At 47.1% G+C, this 19,182-nt stretch overlaps 2 protein-coding genes across 2 annotated transcripts in view; one reads left to right on the top strand and one right to left on the bottom strand.

The window, feature by feature from the left end:
- LOC128732013 (protein eva-1) overlaps window positions 1-3,432 on the top strand; it is a 59,281-nt gene extending 55,849 nt beyond the window's left edge. Inside the window, exons 8-10 of the mRNA XM_053825171.1 lie at window positions 1,008-1,258; window positions 1,475-1,661; window positions 3,236-3,432. Coding sequence (XP_053681146.1) covers window positions 1,008-1,258; window positions 1,475-1,661; window positions 3,236-3,432 — 635 coding nt within the window. The remainder of the gene's footprint in view (window positions 1-1,007; window positions 1,259-1,474; window positions 1,662-3,235) is intronic.
- A 3,267-nt stretch (window positions 3,433-6,699) lies between these two features.
- LOC128720969 (mite allergen Der f 7-like) lies at window positions 6,700-14,917 on the bottom strand. Its single transcript, XM_053814671.1, has 5 exons — window positions 14,832-14,917; window positions 13,811-13,940; window positions 13,584-13,736; window positions 11,149-11,300; window positions 6,700-6,934 (listed from the first exon to the last, which is right to left on the bottom strand). Exons 1-5 carry the CDS (start codon window positions 14,915-14,917, stop codon window positions 6,700-6,702), a joined length of 756 nt encoding a protein of 251 aa, XP_053670646.1.
- Window positions 14,918-19,182: the final 4,265 nt, after the last annotated feature.

Below are 19,182 nucleotides of genomic sequence, written 5' to 3'. Positions count from 1 at the left end.
GAAACCCAACCACCAGCGATGGAAATGATTATTCGTTTTTGTTTGTATGGTGGCACACTCGTCTGTTTTTCCAACGTAAGTACTACGAAGAAGAGAATTGAATCTTTCATCACCAACGGAGAACGTGTTTGCACAGTGACAAAAACGAGAATGACCTATTAAACTGGGACTTTTTAATCGATGAAAATGACGCAATGAATTTAGCGAAAAACAATGCATTCAATTCTCGTAGCACACTCTGCCGAGTCGTGCCGATGTACTAAAGTAATCACAATAGTTCAACATCGCTTTTCTCCTAGGCACACGTTTGTAATTGCTGTTTGAAAAACAATTAGAGCATAATGGTACTGAATGGGAGAAAAAATCCTGCCATGGTAGACGAAGTTAAACGAAGCATCAATGCCACCATCAGTCAAGGACGGCTGGACGACATTGGCAATCTGCTCTCACGTTCCACGTTTTAGAGCTCATTTATAAAACACCTGCACGAGGCAGTCGAGTGAACGATGGCGTCTTGTGCAATTAATTTGATCAAATGGTTCAATAAATAGACGATAACTCCGTCAGAACCTGACAAAAACATGCCTCAGGTCTCTGGAGGACGTTTAAGTTGTGTCGATTAAGTGAGGCGTTTATTGTGTTACGAGGTATACTGATATTAACATGAAGATAATGACAAAGAAGAAAAATGTGAAATAAGCTTTCGGCGCATTTTTTAATACTTTATAATTGATTTGAGGCTATTATCATGACGCGATAAAAACATTCCTATAGCTAGACAACAAGGCTTTTCGAACGAAGAAAATTAATCCAGCCTTAGCGATCTCCGATAATTGATTGCATTTGCTCCCTTTTATAGCAGATTTCTTCATTTTTACACTCAATTTCTCGCTTTGCTCATTCGTTTCACTTTCATGGTACCATCTCCGTCTGCTGCTGACTGCTGCGACATAAATTTTCACCTCCAACCAACCTGTGCCGCCATAAACCGCCATCAAAACGAGCAGAAAATCAAGAGAAATTCTACCTGTATCTCATCGTGGCCGTTACGGTGGCCGTGCTTCTTTGCGTGACGATCGTGATCGGCCGACTGGTGATGCAGCGGCGCCGTACCGCAAAGGACGGTGACGATAAATTCCAGACATCCAACACCGGTGAAACCACGCTTCCGAACGGCTTCACCGACGATATATCGGAAATCGATGCCGATATCGACCTGCAGACGCCACTTCCGGTTCCGAGTGTCTCGCGCAGTGATGTAAGTACGATTGCGAACGCGACAATTGCCATCTGTAAGCCGTCACCCGCCGGCAAGCACTGAAGCGGCACAACAAACGAACTAATCGAACTGTCGGCGTTTTCGTTTTGTCTCTTGACGCTCACCAACTCTCGCCACGTTCATGCTCATCCTGTTCGCCTACAACGCCTCGATGGACGCGTTAAATCGGAATGATTGCCGGGATGCCAACGACAGAGCTACGGACCTTACACACCGTCACCGGGACCGTACGGAAACCTTGGGCCGTCGAACATTTCGCACACCTCAACCACGATGCTTGTGCCACCGTGCTCGGTGGGTGCCATCATGAGCACGTCGCAGCCACCGGGATACCTCAGCGGTCCAATCAACATCATGCCGTCGCAGTTGGGTTCCAGCATAGGTGAGTAGTTTGGGTTGACGTCGATCTGCAACTCGGTTCTAAAAGCCATTTTTCGAACCGTGGTCACATCGTTTAGATGCGTTTGTGTGTTCGATCTAACCGCTGAAGATCCATCGCTGGGTTATGGACCTGTTTCATTCATTTTTTTTTTTCGTTTGTACTATCCGAAAAAGCGTCTAATTAAACCGTGAACACAGGAGGGCCGGTTGCAAGGCTCGTTGCTTCCATAGAACGTTTGTTATCTATAATTGGTTGCTGCCCGAGCATCATGCACTGACGAACGCACGCTAAAAGTTATTAAACTTTGCATCCGCTAGTTCGCACAACATTTTCGTTTACTTTCGTCGTGTGCCAAGCTCATCTGCTTGTCTCGTCAAAAAAGATATCTAACATACAGCAAGCGTGCGGCGGACTACGATAAGCCAACCCGATTAACAAAACATACCCTTGGAAGCTACAACAACACATCGCAAAACTTTCGGGGCCCTTTTTGTTTTGCGTTAATATTCAATGAACACGGTCCCGGGCTCCGGACCGTCGGCTAAAATGCAACGGCTCTTCTGTTTTCGCATCCGGGTGTGGAAGGCATACGCTGGAATCAATTCGACTCCCTCACTTGAGTTGGTAGGAGATTAAAACTTGCTAATGAGTTGCAGATAATCGGTGTACCCTGGCCGGTTCAATGTAACTATTTTGCTTGAGTGCGATAAATTATGCACATCGCTTGCCACTACAAGCGCCCGGAGCGACGAAAGCCGGCACATTAACCATTTCGCTCACATCAAGCAAACGATGTTAACCGGCTAACCACTTTACCGAAGCCACACCGGAAAACCCGCCTCAAGGGCCTGTGTTTTCTTCCCAGCACACATTTCCCGGATTTTCATTCGACGGTGCTCAAAATACTTTAAAGCTCTCGACAAGGCTCAGGCCCTTGATGGCTACCGAGAAAACAGTAAGCGTCGTGTTTTTCTTGCCACCATTTATTCGCCAAATATTTCCACCACGATGCCGTTTGCCCGGCCTCGTATCGATCGGATTGCTTCACCCTTACAGCAATATTTTAATTCCCTTTTGTTCCTATTGCCCAAAGAAGCATTGTTCGCAGGCGAGAATGAAGCAAGACGCAACCAAACTCGCTCATTAGACTTGTGGTGTCTCGGAAAGTTGATGCGAAAACAAAACCCTTCGCGCTGGATACGAGTGTGCCATAAGCACCATCATAAGTAGAGCGCACCGTAATGCTTTAATTGGCAGAAAATTAGTGTATCCCAACCCATCGTTACCGGTGGAAACGATGGGAGGAATGTTCGCTTGAATGGTAGAAATTTGAGGCATTGGAATCTTCCCGAAAAACCTAACATTCCAAGCCCGCTGGCTCACGGATCCGACCCAAACGTGCGGCTTGTTGGCATGCCAATAAATAGATAAATTGACCTTAAAGAGCGGCTTGAACGGCCGCTCAATGGAAGATCACAAGTTAATTAATAATCGCTTGAAAAGCATCATTCTAGCGTACGATTCTCAATCGAAATTCTCTACCTTCTTTGGCAACGGCTCTTTCTCTTCGGCAGGTGCGATAAGAACGCCGCTAGCGGCAATGACGACCCTTCCGAGGCCACACCAGGCATCCCAACAGCTACCGCCAGGATTTCTCGGTGGCTCAGTGATCGGTACTCAAACGCTACGCCGTCTGTCGAACGACCACGACGGTAATACGCCACGCAGCCTCAGTAGAGGAGCTACCAACGCGCAGTACTACTACGGATGACATACGGTTCCATCGCAGCCTGCCCTTGTTGCCGTATCGATGGCGGGACCAGGTCCGGCAGCATCGCAGCACCTGCAGCATCCATCCCAGCTGTCCACCCCCACATCCACTTCCTGCATCCCGTCCTCGTCTCATCTAGGCCAGCAGCAGCAACAACAGCAACAACAGCAACAACATCCACAGTCCATCCTGAAGAACAAGGAACCGACGATTAGCGAGCTGGAGGACACCATCGTCATGTGTCCACCGAATCGAACGTACTGTTTCTAGAACTCGTACAGCATAATCCTGCTAAGGAAGCATCACACTACCACGGCCACCACTACCAACACTGGTGGTTGTGTCGTTACTCCCGCGGCTAGGCCACTGCTGAACCGCGTGGCAGGCGCGTTGGACAAGGACCTGGTGTATCTGTGAGGCAAGTTTGTAAAAGCTAATTAAACTTCGTTCGTGGAGTGCGTCCCGTGACTGGCACGCGCTCGCTTTTCCAGCGCTATCAATGGTGAGTGCCACGTTGCGCTGGAGCAGACAGCAATAATCCGCGGGGTTTCTGTGTCCGCAGTTGAGCTTGCAGTGAGCTAGGAATGCTAAAGGAAAACCTCTCCACAGCAACAAACAAAAAATATATACCGAGTGAGATAGTGTGCTAGGTCGAAGGACAAAACAATACAAACGCATTACATCTCATGCGCCAACCGTCAAACGGGGTGGGGCTGGACATTGTGCTTGCGTGCCGGTCTGCAAGCGATTCTTCGCCAGATGTTGTCCGGTTGCATACCCTCCAGGCGCTTGGTCGTGCTAATTGACTCGCTTCGCAAGTAGGTTGCGCGCAGCGCGTCTTGCGAAGAATCTCTAGTAGGATAAGCTGATATCCGTTTATGTTTCCGTGTGTACTTTCCTTCCGGCCCACGGTCCATGGGGTGCATTCTAACTGGGCAGGCAATCGAGCCTGCGTGACCTGTTGTATTCACATTGTTCGAATTTTATCGTAAGCCAAACCGTAACTAAAGGAATATGAGATAGGAAATTCACAAAGATGCCAAGGAATAAACCATCCAGTGATGGGGCATACGATGGAAGAAAGAGTTCGTTTGAATCGTCAAACCACCACGAGTAAACTCCATGGTGCCAATTGCCCAGTCCATAGCTGCATTCAGCAGGAGGCAATTATTTCAGCTGGAGCGAAAAATACTAGCCGTAATAGGAAAATGAATAAGAGATTGCGTCAGCTGAGCACAAAAAGAGAAGAGTTGACAAAAAAATCGAGGTAATCTGTTGTGTGCAATTTGAAACTGTTAATTACAATCTAATATGAAACAATACAGCAGCACCGGCCAAGTTGATGTTGGTCAATACAATTTCAGTCAAAACGTTGTTTTGCGTTTGTTGGTAAGGCAAACCGGGCTCAAAACTGTATAAATGTGGCGGTTATAGGTGAGTGTATCTTTGTATAAACCAAACAGAAACAAATCTTTAAATCAAATCTACGGAAACATGCGAGTTTAACATTAGGAAAATGGGTAGGAAAAACTTTTTGTTAAGCTCACACTAGTCACCTGCATACGCGTTTGTGCAAGCAGTGCGTATCAAAGACAAATGAGTAAATCCAGGAGCTCGAGACACTAGTTTGATAATCCAGCCAACCCAAGGATATGGTTGTTCAGGAATATTTATTGTAATGGATTTCTTTTTAAGAATTTTTATAACAAAGAGAACAAACGATTGGAATTGTGTAATAATGAAATGAAGTAATCGGTTAGGAAAATTCGACATCGTGACTGTAGAACCTACAGTATCGATCATCTTCATCATCAACAATAGCAATTACTGTATCATTACCATTGCTCATGAACACTGCACTCAAAAACGTTGTTGTGAACACAGATTGTCTGTTAAATTAACCAACCGTTCCAACAACCCTGTGTGGGAGCAGTGCGCCATGATAAAGCACAAAAAGCTTAACACGTCCATTCAGGAATTAAGTTTACCGATAATTTTATGATCTACTCTTGGCAACAGTCGGCCAAGGATTAAAACCGGTTTTTTGACCATCATTCTTGAACAGGGTAAAATTTGCAACAAAACAACAGTTACACATAACCAATGTGACATAATGCAATCGAGGGCAAAGAGTGTGAAATGTATCGGTGAAACAAACTTGCAAAAGCAAACAATATTCGTTCATCTACCAGAAGGGTTCATTTAGATAGAGCACGAATACTTCTTGAGTATGAGAAAATCCTTTTTCAAAGCAATTTAAAGCTCAATTTGTTTAAATTTTCTATTTTCGCAAAAATGTTACAACAATATTGCAATTTGATTTTTCTTAGCTCTTTACAATGAGTTGTACTACAGTTTCATTATGAATATGGTTGCAAATTCACATGTCAGTTTGTTTAAGTTCTTTTTTTTAAATTCATCGTACATATCTTGTGCGACACATTGCCACACATTTTTTCTTAATCTGACAATATTCACTTTTGATACTCTTTAAGCAATCCACAATATGTGAAAGGTGAACAATTGTTCGAGTTTCTTAGAAAACCATCGAATTCCGACTCAATTGTCGAAGAACAGGTTGGGTGCGTAAAAAACACGTAAAATCGTAGTGAAGCATAAAACATGATGAAAATTTAGCCAAATAATAAAACAAATAATGTAAGCTAGAAAGATGCGGGGCAAGAACGATCTCTATGGGAACATCACAAGACGCACGGTTAAGTTTATTTATTTACTGGAAGTATAGTATATTTGCTTTCAAACGGTAGTGACGAACATACGGAAACAAGACGTCTTTTCCATTACTGTCAAACACTCTCGAGAGAAAGCAGTAAGAATCAAAACCAAACCTGTAAATAAAGTATTTTAATAAACTTTTGCTTTCACAACTTATTGCTCACACTGATGACATTTCACTCCGTCTGTGTCAGAATTTCGAATGTAATGCGGGTTGCATAATCGTTCAGGCGCAACGCTTTTTGTATCAAACCATGGTGTAGCGTGAAATAAATAATACCAAAAAATATCAATTTTTAACCTACCTGCCACCTTGAATTGAAACTGTTGAAACGATAAACAAATTTACAGCCATCATTCGGAAAACGTAACAACTACTGCAACTCTTTTATTAAGCACACTTATATAAGAAACGAAGAATAGAGCCAGAAAATTGAACCGTCTATCAAACCGAAAAGCGTGCTATCGAGGAAAACATTTGCACTGCGGGAGGTAAATAACGTTCGGTAACCGTTGTATTGCCTGCCAGTCCTAGTGAGTGAGCATTTTCTTCAGATTTTCAATCAGCACAGCTGCTTCCTGCTCGGTAATAGCGCGTCCACGCAGTCGCGAGTTCATGTCGTCGATGGTGGCCTGAAGGAAGTCGTGCACTCCGTTTGACACCACGTTGGTGATCGTGTTGCGGAAAACGGACGTAACGACGCTCACGAAAATGTTAGCCAGCCAGTCCACCAGGGCATTACCACGGAAACGAATGCTTAAGTTGCTGCAATCGAAAAATCGTTCGCTAATGGTTAGTAAAGTAGCATTTCATTGAAAGCCCGCGCACGGTCAACCCTGAATGGAAACACACAAATATATGAATGAAAGCTTTCATTGAGCGGGCAGCTGCTATTCGAGAACTATTCATAGCCATTTGTTTTAATCTACGAATCTATTGAACGAGGGAGCTTTTCGTCTACTCAAAAGGGTGGGCGTAAGAGTGCTATAAAAATGGCTCCCATCCTCTCTCCGATCAGCAATCACGAACCAGTTGCGATATGACAGACTTGTGCACACGACAACCAAGGTAAAACCGAAAAGATGACGATTGCGATTGAGACGATGATTTGTCTTTTATGGTTCCCGTTTGCTATTTGGTCCATCGGCTTTATCATACAACGGAATCAAACCATACAGTCTTGGTCCTTCTCTTGGTGTCAGTCGGCACAGGCGAGTGTTTCTTGAGCGAGCCATCGCAGGCTTGTTGGCCATCACTTCATGTTTCTTGACGGTCAGCCTGGTCTGGGGTAATGAAAATTTATGACGGAGAAATCGGTATCGTTTTGAACCAAAACGTTCGTTTGATCGTAAAGTTGGCACACGATGTGTGTATGTGAGTGATTTTGTTCTTTGTTTTTGCTTTTTACCAGGACATCTTGTGCCTGGCTCGCTTTTGGGGCCTCTCAGGATTTCCCTACCAGGAGAAGAACCATCGCAGCGGCACTTTGATGCCCTGGACCATCCGTCCTCTGGTGGGACAATGAAAAGTAAATAAAACGAACGATAAAATAAACTTCCTCGATAGGATCCGGCCAGCCAAGCACAAGGATCACACTGTCCACGAAAGTGTACACTTCCATCAGTGGCGATTCCGTTAGCCGATAATACGGAAAGTTCCACCGAGTGAATGAGTTTCCGGAAGTTTTCCCACCAGCATCCGCCAGGGGCCAAACCGAACCATACGTGGCGTGGGCTGGTTGGAAACTTGTAATTCAATGTCCAACGACAATTTCGAGTCGATCCACAAAAAACACACATATTTTTAGCACTATAAAAGTGTCGAATAGTTATTTAACAAGTGCCATAGCGGTAGACACGTTCATTTTATTGTACTTAAAGTAAATCTGCCTTTAGCACACAGTAAACACGTTTTCACTTTGTCGACGATTCTGGCAGACCCAACTCCTATAAAAAACTTCTCGATTCTCGCTTGGTTGCAGCTTTTTTTGTCAACAATAGAGAATTGTACTTCTGAACAACGAATAATATATGGGAGTACGAACCTTTTACAATTCTATTATATTTCAAGAGTGAGCGTGCGTTCATGTAACTACAAACGCGAAAAAGCCACTCTCAACAGTATCAGTTTGCAGTGTGTGGTGGCACAAACCAACACTTGCTTTTGTTCCGGTGTCAAGAGGCCTTAAGGGAATGTGTGCTGCATAACGAGCAGCATAAGTGCTATCGGCAAACGCATCGCCTGTACACAACACCGCGCCGAGCAGTGTCTTTAATGCGTTCCGGATCAGCCGGCCGTTTTATACCCATATGCCGACAGATGAAGTTTGCGGTTGCAATAAATATGTTATTCCCATACGCTCACTTTATGCCGCCCGTAACGAATGTCCAAAGCAATTGACGGCAGCATCGAGCACTATTTTGCAGCTTGCATCATCGACATGAGTGTGAATTATGGATGAGGTTTAACGGGTGGAATTAATCAATCAAAGCAAACACGTTTCACGCACATGTCATCCGTAAAAAAATAAACAAAAGCTCCAACGCAGCCAGGCTTTGAAGAGGCTTTTTTTACTCTCTCTCTCGCTAGTAATCAAGGATGCTTGATGTTTTGCAATCATAAAAAGGCTTACTGAACTTAGTTTTCAACATACAGCTCGTTGCACCGATGCGTTCTGCTCCAACGGTGGGATTAATGAAGCACATTCAGCAAGAGCTTTAAAACGTGCTCGCTTTCGTGCGCATGCAACAATTATAGCCCCGTAAACGGCTGGAATCGGTGACATGCCGTTAAGCCATTAATTCAATCGTTAAAACTTGAAGCTTTCCACCCGCTTAACATATTGCAATCACAATAGATCGCTCGTTCCGGGGGTAATATCGTTCAGATTAATCAATTTGCTGGAATGATGTATCCACACCCACTCACCAATCGTCCCACACAACCACATACTAAAGCAGCACGGAGCACACCAGCGGAACGGCAACAATCATTGCGAATGAAAACGAATGCCAACTAGCAAGCGCGTACGCCCATTCCGGATAACGACACCCAGCACCGTGTCCTATATGCCGACTGTATTTCGATTTTTTATGCCAATTTGTGCCCCGTTGTATGCTGCAACGGAAACGCGCATTCATCCACCAAAACATTCCTAGGCGTTGGCGTTCGAAACCCACCCCGGTCGAGAGATAGAGCGCGTGAGTTGGGTGGCAGCAAAAAGCAAGAATAAAATAAAATAAACACCCCACCGTACTAATTTGATTGTCACCCGATGTCATCACACGGCGGCCCGCTGAGGGAGTCCAGCGAGCGCGTAAGGACATTAGGCAGGATAGGAACCGTTCGGCGTGGTTTCATTGCCTTCGCACGTGTTGTGCTCCATCGGTGGCTCAATACACATTACGCTGCTTATCTTAACTGTTTTATGCTTGTTTATTCATTCGGTTTCGCGAACTTTTCCCATCGGAGACACAAACGCAATCCCAACGATCGGATGCGCGATAACGCCCTGCGTGGCGTGGGAGTTCGTTGGCGCTTGGGCTAACGTGCCCGGCGGGCGGAAAAATGTCGCTCGAATTCCGAACGAAGGTCACGCTCGTGCTTCGACCACCCGGCACCGTTGGGATTAAATTGACGCAGTAAATAATGGCGGCAAATTTCAATATTGAATTATATGCGAAAACACCACCGTCCGGCCCGGCGAGGGTTAGAAGTTGGGAAATAATCAATTTAAGAATGCCTATTTACCACTGCCACTGGCACAGCCGAATGCTATTCTATTTCGATTCTTTTCGATGCTCAGATATTCCGGGACATTCTGCGACACAGAGAGTCTATTTGAAGATAGTGTGTGCGACAATTTCACGATTCAATGGTGCTCAATCATCGGAAAACGATTACTGTTATGTTAGCTGTCCAACGTGAACGAATTTCGCTACTCGCTACTGGACCCGAACTAGACGTATAGCACACGGTAGGATGATCCATTTTTATGAACATTAGCGTGTGGTAAGCTTTAGAGCTTTGAACTCCGCTAGAATCTCATTACACTCGTGGAAGTGTTGCTCGAGGCATTCAAGGGAGCGCCATTCCAGAGCTTTCATCGCCCTTCAAGTCGTTACCATGTTCAACCATGTTCCAACCGAATCCATTTCCAATTTCTTCAACGGCCTGAGGGAAACGAAATTGCACTCAAAAATCGCTTTCATCGCTATGTGCGCAAACGATACTCTATTCCGCGAGGCTCGGCCGAAGGATCATCTTTTCCACTCGGCAGAGACAATATTCTACCGGGGCAAATATTGAAACCCATTGTTTCCATCAAACCGAGAGCGATATTCCGATATTTGAGCTCAAACACGGTAATGCACGAATGAAATCCGTAAATTCATATTGCACAATATCACCAAGTAGAGCGCTCCGACTTCAGCTCTCCAGCTCAACAGGCCCAAAATTGGCAATCAACGGCGGGGGAAAACGCCAACTTCAACGCCCAGCTTCAAGCAGGTGGGTTTTGCTCCCGCGAGCTTAAATCATGCCGGTGGAAATGTTTCCTTAATCTACCAACCGAAAAGCATACGGTTAATGGCTCGTGTGTGAGCGTTTTAATGTGATAAATTGCTCCACTTCCCGATGGAGGAAGTTAATTTGTATCGCACTGTGAAACTTCCTGCAGGACGGCTTCCTTGCAATGCAACCGAGCGAGACGGTAGTCAGCGCAAACGATACGATGTTTCTACCGTGCTTACAGCTCGCCCGCAACAAAAACTTCTCGCTTATAATTAAATGCTTTCGCTGCAACTTTTGCGATCAAATAACTCACACTCGTCGATTTCACGTGGCGCAACAGGATGCGGACGACGTGCGTGTGACTGTGTGTGCGCGCTCGCGTAATGTGAAACATGAAACGTGATCAAAGGACGACGAGAAAGAGAGAGAGAGAGAAAGAGAGAGAGAGAAAGAGCGACGACACTTACCCCATGTTGGTGAGGCGGAAGTCCTGCATCCAGATGTAGAAATCCGTCATGTCGATGATGAGCTCGATGTTGAACGTCATCGTAGCGACGTCGACGTCGACGAAACCGGTCGGTCCGAGGTCCATAATGTGGGCGGAATAGTCGTAGGTGAACTGGAATGGAATATCCCCATTGGAACGTGACGAAACGAATCGGTTAGAGGCAACTCGGGTAGCAAAGTTCGCGAAAGTGGGTGAAATAATTCCACCTGAAGCACGAGCAAATATTCTCTCCCTTTCTGATGGCAGGATCTTCCGCCCTCCGGACGATGGATGAGCTCAGCCACGGCTCAGGGTGAGAACTTTTCCGGAACGGAAAGTCCCCATCGAGGACAGTCGGGGTTGTTTTGGAGAACACAGAAAAACGCCCCTGTACAAATCGAGAGTCGGTCCCCCAAAAACAACAACAATAATTGCCCCGAAAGTGTCACACCCGGTGGCGATCGTAGAAGGCGAGCTTTTTAGCCTCGGCCCGAGTGGGGTAAGCCAAACTGGTGGCGTAATCAACACCCCTAGGGCGGGGGCGAAGCAAAACAAAAACATCACCATGATTTCGCCATAAGCCAAGTGCACGGCCAACTCTTTTTATCCTTTGGGCATGCGAACCCGGCTCTGTCCATTCCATGGTTTACGGTGGCTGCTGGGCGGTTAGCATGTCTTCGCCAAATATAATCCACTCGCTTTCGAGCGCGGCCCGTTCGAAGAAGAAGTAAGAAAAAAACGAACCCGAGAGCGGTACACCTTGCGAGTATCCCACCGAAAAGGATCACCTTTTAATGGCGTACGGCTTGGTCGCAACGGCAAGGCAAACTTTCTTCGTTACCGGTTTTTCTCGCTGGCGGCTGTTGTTGGTTGGTGTTGGTGGGCAACGTCGCGAGCTAAATCCTCAACGTTCACCGCAACAAAAGGTGAAGGAACGGTGCGAAAAGCAAGACAGCGCTTCCTTGTGGCACAAACACACCCATACTCGTACGCAAACACGGACGAGACACGATGAAAAGCAAATTAAATGTGACTCGTTCACGGTATCGCATATCCGAGGTAATAAATTTTCAAGCATTGTTTAATCACACGGTGCGGTCCCAGGGAGCGTTTTCGTGAGGGGGGGGGGGGGTGGGTTTTTCCTCGTCATCAACCACCCCACCCGGGAAAGCCCTTTATGGCGTGGCCTCCCTCAATTCCGGTTCTCGCGGGGAAAAACGCGACCAAAACCGGTAATTTCGTCGCGCGAATGCCACGCTCGCGAATGCCCTGCGCGCACCTTGACGCACTTTTACACACCCGACATGACACCGAACAAGACACGGTACAAGCTGGGAAAAGCGGGATATCAGCACCGAAGTACATCTGCCACACACATATATTCACCTGCGCGTCTCGACACGCAACGAGGCTCACGCTCCCGGCGGCGAAAGTCGTTAGAATGATAAATTTAGACAAATTCATTTTCCAACCTCCTGCCATCAAATAGGGTGGGTAGAGCTGGGAAAAGCTTCTCGCATGGCACCAGAAGAAAAACACATCAATTCGCGTCCCACTCGCGTGCGCCCGCTCTGGGGCCCCGTGGCCCTCACGACACCCATAAAACGTCACGCCCTCGCCGGGACGATAAAGACGAACCCGTTACCGCAGGAATTTTCTCGAATCTGGCAAAGAAAATAGGAAGTCATCTCATTCGCATTTGACGAACTGTTTGTCATGGTGCAGGTGACTCAATTTCTCAGTCCCGAGGCTTCCGGCCTAACGAACGAATCGTCCCGTCGCTGCCGCCCCTGGTTTGGTGAATAAATCACACTCGGGTGGTCCTTCCCGGAACAGCGCCCAGGATGCTCCCCACTTCGACGATGCCTTCGTGATTCCTTGCGGTCGGCGGGCAGGGCCCACACTCTTTGGGGAGGAATAATTTCTTGCCTTTTTGAATAATTCATTTCGCCCGCGCGATCTCACCTACAGCCCGGCTAACGAGACGCAACCGAGGCGCGTTGTGTGGCGATGATATTGAATCTTATTTTACGCTTCACCGAAAGCCTCCCCTAGGACGACCACAGGTGCATCGAGTGCGGGCGTCGGTTTGAATTTCGGGAAAACCGCACGGATGCTTTTTTTTAATAATTTGCGCCTTCGCAATCTCTGACCTGACCTGAGTGGTTTCGGGGCCAATGTGCGATAATTTCGACCCATTTCGTATCGCCTGCAGTCGAATTCGTTGCAAACCGTTGCAGCACAATAAGGCGTTCCCCGATTCCGAGCTCTCGGTGCCTTTGTTAGGGAAAACTCGCGCACACGCTTTGTACCTTTCGGTGTATGCACATGCAGGACTTTGCTCACAACCCTAGCGGCTCATTTTACCCGACTGATGGCCCCAAAAAATCGCAAAACATTCGCTCGCATACTTACGCCCAGCTGACGGATGTTGGCTCCAAGCGAAACGCGCAGCAACTGACGGTCGTAGTGCATCATCGCGTTACCATTGCGACCCACGCTGTGGATCGTGTGGAAAACTCCGTTCGTCAGGGCCAGCTCACCGTGGTAGGTAATCAGGATCGGGCGCTGAAAGTATGAGAGTCGGGCGGATCCGATTGCAGGATGGAACGTTTCACGGTGCGCGAATGGAGTTGACTTACGTGCTCGAAGCCCTCTACCACATCGGGCAGTGCCATGGGAACCAGGTGCGTGTTCATCCACGGACCAACCTGGATCATTACCACATCGATGTAGTTGTTCATGTTGGCCGACAAGGCGGTGTTGCGTTGGCTGGAAAAGTGGTCATACCATTATTGAGCTCTTTAGTTTTGATTTCCAAACAAAAAAATGAAGCAATCGAAAATGCTTCGGGAAAACATATCTGTTGACAATTTTGTCCCTTTCATTTGCTGGTTGATGTTTTATACAAAACCATGTGATTCGATCAAACATCAAAAGCTATGAGATACTGTAAAAAGTTACCCAGCGAATCACCCTCATTTTTTGTTCAAATCCAAAACAACGTGGGACAAAAAAATACATAGCTAGCACCAGGAAATGTTGACCAGATTCGCTTGATATGCTGTTGATTACGGTGATTGGAAAAAGCGAAACTCAAAGTTCAATCTAAGCTAATGAAACCAACAATAGCCGGCCGGACAGGGGCCGTAAATTCGCTGGCTAATTACGCCTTCCCACAACAGGTGCCCAGCGTATTAATCCGTCCCGGTTCGAGCTGATATTCACGCAACAAAGGCTCGTTGGCTTTATCTTATCGGTTTAATTTATCATAGTACGTCGTTCAACGGGCAGCTGCGATAGGTACGCACACTATTCACACGACCGACCGAAGGGTCGTCCATGATGCTTGTAATGAAAATTCCAAACCCCCTTGCACATATGCTTTTAGGATGTTCATGTAAAGCAGGCAAACACGATGAATGGTACCGATAGGCCACGGCAGGCACATTTTGAATGTTCAATTTTATCAATCTCGGCTCAATTTAATCAATTTCTAATTTAGGCACCACCTTGGGATACTTTGAAATGCTTCGAATTTTTCACAGACCCTAAAAGTTGGGACTTTTTCTTTAGCTTTCAGCTAATTTTCCCAGAATAGCCTACCACCGGCTATCAGTGCACTTTTGCCATTGCTTTCCCCGGACAAAATGGTCCACTTACGTCTCATCCTTAACCTCCGTTCCGATGGCACCGACAAATGCGACGATGCACACCAACCCCAGGGCAGCTAGCGAAAGGATACGCATTTTGTGGCTTTAACTTGCTTCGACGCACTGATCACACTCGTATCGACTCACTGAAACCCTCGCAAGACGCTCCGGCGATTATTTATACAATTCCAGCCCACCAGCCTCGACAACTGGGCAGAATTTGTACGATAAGTTCGATAAGATTCCGCCAGAAATTGAAACCCCAAAGCCAAGCCGTTTGTTTGGCCACCCGCAGAGCAGGTAACTCGCAAGCGCTGTGATAAGACCATCATCCTTGGCCTATCCCGCAGAGTTTGGCCACCGCGGAAAGGCCTCCTCGGTTCGCGACTCCTTCTCAAAACACACACACACACCCCGGCAGAAGATTGGCCGCTTGGGGCGAATTCACTCTATCGCAAAGCTCCCTCCCGACCGGAATGATGCGTGATTAGGTTCGGGCAATCAAACTGGAACGGCTGGTCGTCTGGCAGGGTGAAACGGGCAACCCTTCGAGATTATAAATCGACGGCTTTATGTCCACCCCGACCGTCTGCTGCCGTGGCACGTTCGATTGGGCGATATCAGTCGGGTTTGTTGTTGTGCTACGGCAAAAAGCATTGATAAGATCGGCCCACACCGGCTTTCTTAATCGGTGCCAAGCTCCCGATTGCTCCCGGTTTCGATAAGCGCCCAACTGCACGGATCATTTCTTTTTAAAGGGTCCCCTCGATACAACACCAAAGTGGGTACAACGCGTGTTTGGGTCCGCGAAATCGCTCACATTGTGGCTGGTGTCTTTGCGGCAGCGAAAACTGGACAAAGTTAAACCGGCAAATCGTTGGAGAGGAAAACTTTCCTCAACGACGAAGACGCTCGCTTTTCTCGGTGTGTCACGTGACCCATTCGTGCTGGCTCGCACGAATGTGGGCCGTGATTGGAAAAGTTTTATTGTCCCTGACAAAGCAACCCCGTTCCTGGGAAGGTGTGAAACCCCGGCGTAATGTCACCATCGACGCGATAGCGTCCACGGAAAATGGGATGCCCATTTTGAGTAACTACTTCATCGCCCGCAGACTTGCGCAATTACTCTTCTTTGGCCGCCGGTTGAGCGCCGGTGATGGTTTCCGCCGCCGCTGGGCAATGGGCCGTAGCGCAATGGCAACTCCCATCGAGTCAGCTTAAATACTGCTGCCGTATTAAACAGGTCTCCCAGTTGTCCCAGCACGACGCCCTAACGCCCGTCAATTCGTAGCACGCCGCGACAGGACGAGCCTTCGCCCCAATGCCATTAACACAAATTATGAATATTAAAAATAACACCTCTAGCCTCCGTGTCGCCGAGGGCCTCTGCAGGATCTCCCGGGAGTCTGCTCGGGCATCATCTCGACGCCAAGGTCAACCATCGCAACCAAGCCATTAAAAATCGGCAGCCCTACCACGTCGGCTCCCATGGAAGGTTCCAGCTCGCCGAAAACATCCCGACGACCCTTCGACGAGGACAACGAGCGACGGTGTTTAGGGAGATCAGGTCAATATCCGGACCCTGGCTGGAGGACGTGCGCGAGGCAAATGAAAGCTGTTAGTGGTATTAGATTTCTTTCTCCCTTTTCCACCTTCGAAACCCGGGAAAAGCGATGGCCGAGCGAGCCAGCACAGGACCAACGACATTGGTTGGAGGTGGGAAAAGTTTTCCCAGCCCCGAACTAGCGCCACCTTACACCAACAAGAGCAACAACAGCAGCAACAGCAAAAAAACCACCCACAAAAAGACCCATAGACACCTTGCCCGGGATGACAAAGGCCGCGCCTGGTGAACGAGCGGCTCATCTCGAAGGATTTCGGCCACGGCCAGCAGGTGCTCGCCTTTTCCTTCTCGACCACTTCTCGGCACTGGAACTGGCAGGATGCGGCTCGAGGCAACGCTTTTCTTTTTTTTTCTTCCTTACCACCCAATGGCTGGACCGTTGCGCCGCACCGTTGACACGGGTTGGGGAATTTAATATAGGTAAACTGATAAAAATGATAATAAATTTACTTTCTAATCTTTATTAATGGTGGGAGTTTCGCTGCGCTTCCTGTGTCCTCCGGTTTCGAGACCGACCAGCACCTAGGGAGTGCCTGTGAAGAAGCAGCTCGGTTCAAAGTTTGCTTCATTCGCCCCTCAAACCGTTGGGATTGGGCCACCGTGCACTTGGGGTATTTATTTGTGGCCCATCGTATTTTAGCTGCACAATGCAGCGCCCTGTGTCACGCGAAATTTGTATACCGAGCCGAACGTCTGGTGTTCCATCGCCGTTGGACGGAGAAGTTTGGAGAGTGCATTGACCAGCGCCAGGCCACGCAAACGTAATTCAATGAGCGTACATCTCTTGGGTAATGCCACGGCCCTGTGACGGTACGATTTGATCTTGCGAACGTGGGCAACCATTTTTTTTTTTACTATTATTCTGTCCCTTTCTCTGTGTATACCTCACCGATGGAGATGTGGAAAATCGATGATGCTAAACTTTTGCACCCTTCCTTTGCAGCCATACGAAACAAAATGCATTAATAAAAAGAATTATCTGAGCTGGGTGCGTGATTAAATTTCGTCGGAAACCAACGACGTTGCGAGCCGTCGGCCGTCGGCAATGGAGACCGTCGTCGTGTAACCAAATGTAGTGTATTTTCTCTCATTTCTCTCTCAATTTTCCAATTTTCCAATCGTTCTTTCTCTCTCTCTCTCTTTATCATGCTCCAGTAGCTATCCACCGATGTGGCTAATATTTCCTTTGATTGCCGCTTCTAGGAAACCCCGTTCGGAAAATCAGCGTCCTCCAATTTCCAATCTCGGCCCTTCGAAGTGGCACCATGATCAAAGCCATTTCCTGCTGCATGGAATAAAAAATCCACCATTAATGGAATCAAAATAAAAGGCAGGCCATCGGCGGATTGGCTGCAAATCGATGCTTTACGATACGGCTTTGTGCTGCTATAATCATTACCGAAAGTGATAATAATCATAATTCTTCGCTCGCGATGGCCCACGGTCAGGGGCGCAAAGCTCCATTTCCAGGATTTGGCAACGTTTGATGGTGATCTTTGTATAGTGAAAAGATACGATGAGAAAGAGAAGAAACAAAAGTTACGATCAACACGTGAAGAATTTTATTTCAGCTAGCAGAAATGTGACCAGACTTGCATAGCGTTTGATGTACTGTACGGATTTTTGAGTACAATTTTGTTAGTGACATCACGATATAAACCATCATACGATGGATAAAATATTAAAAAAAAAGTTTAAAATATACCGTTTATTAAAATGTTTTGCTTGAGAACAAATGGTAATTTTCTGTCTGATTCACATGTGAAGCTAACCAGATAACAGATTCATAAACATGAACCATTTTCTAGCATATTTTTATTCGCAAAGTCTTATTCATCCCATACTCGTATAATCTAGGCACTAGAGCATGAACCGTAACTTGTTCCACTTGCCGTCGCGTGTGATGTCATCTCGTGTGGCAAACGGTTGTTGCGGTTCTTCGCCTTGTACACTTTTTCACTTGAGCGCACAAGACTTAATTTAAAAAATGCATAAAAGAGTAAAACGGGCGTCCAGTTTATGACTGATAAGGGAGCGGTACAACAATAAATGTCCTTTGGCAGCATGTCACCGGGCCGGCGAGTGTTCTGCCACGAGCACCATAAAGCCACCGGTCGGGCGATTGAGCATTGTTCGAACAAAATGGCACTTTACAGATCACTCACTGCCAGCGAACCCGAGTGGCATCGGTTCGAGTGAAGTGGACGCGTTCAGGCAAAGGACCCAACCCGAGAAGACTCCCCACAGTAGCCAGTCTCGAACTCCAACGGATGGTCGCAACGCCCGATTGTGCCGCCATAAAAAAAAGGAACGAGAGGGAAACTTCTAACGTACGATATTCAAAACCACCCTAGCAGAGCTCGCCGGTTCGCCTTCACCACCACAGATGCAATCAATTAAAATTGATTAAGATTAATTGAAGTCCCGCATGCTCTGCGGTGCGCGAGTGTTGCTTCACCGGCCCTTACATAAACATTTATGCCACACTTACGTTCGCGGCAGTCCGTGCACACGTACGGCGAACTGACGGCGATCCATTTCGAAATCGTTCTTCTTGGGGGATGCTTTTGCCTTTAGCTGCACTGTCTGACCGTCGGTCCTTCTCCCACGGTAGCGGCATTCTCCTAACACAAACTTCGTTCACTTTTCACCCTGGGGTTCTCGGGATTGACGTGACGCTACTGTGTGCAGTTAACGGGTGGTGGTTTTCTCTGGACAACATAAATCGTGCCCTTTC

Source organism: Anopheles nili, chromosome 2 (assembly GCF_943737925.1).
Source record: "Anopheles nili chromosome 2, idAnoNiliSN_F5_01, whole genome shotgun sequence".
Classification (NCBI taxonomy): Eukaryota; Metazoa; Arthropoda; class Insecta; order Diptera; family Culicidae; genus Anopheles; species Anopheles nili.
This window is presented reverse-complemented; position numbering and strand designations above follow the sequence as displayed.

Excerpts from the sequence above, each read along its gene's own strand:
- LOC128720969 (XM_053814671.1), bottom strand. The coding sequence starts at position 14,917 with ATGCGTATCCTTTCGCTAGCTGCCCTGGGGTTGGTGTGCATCGTCGCA. Across the intron at positions 13,737-13,810 it reads TGGTAGAGGGCTTCGAGCAC|CGCCCGATCCTGATTACCTA; the intron begins GTAAGTCAACTC and ends TCATACTTTCAG. Across the intron at positions 6,935-11,148 it reads TTCCGCCTCACCAACATGGG|CAACTTAAGCATTCGTTTCC; the intron begins GTAAGTGTCGTC and ends TTTCGATTGCAG.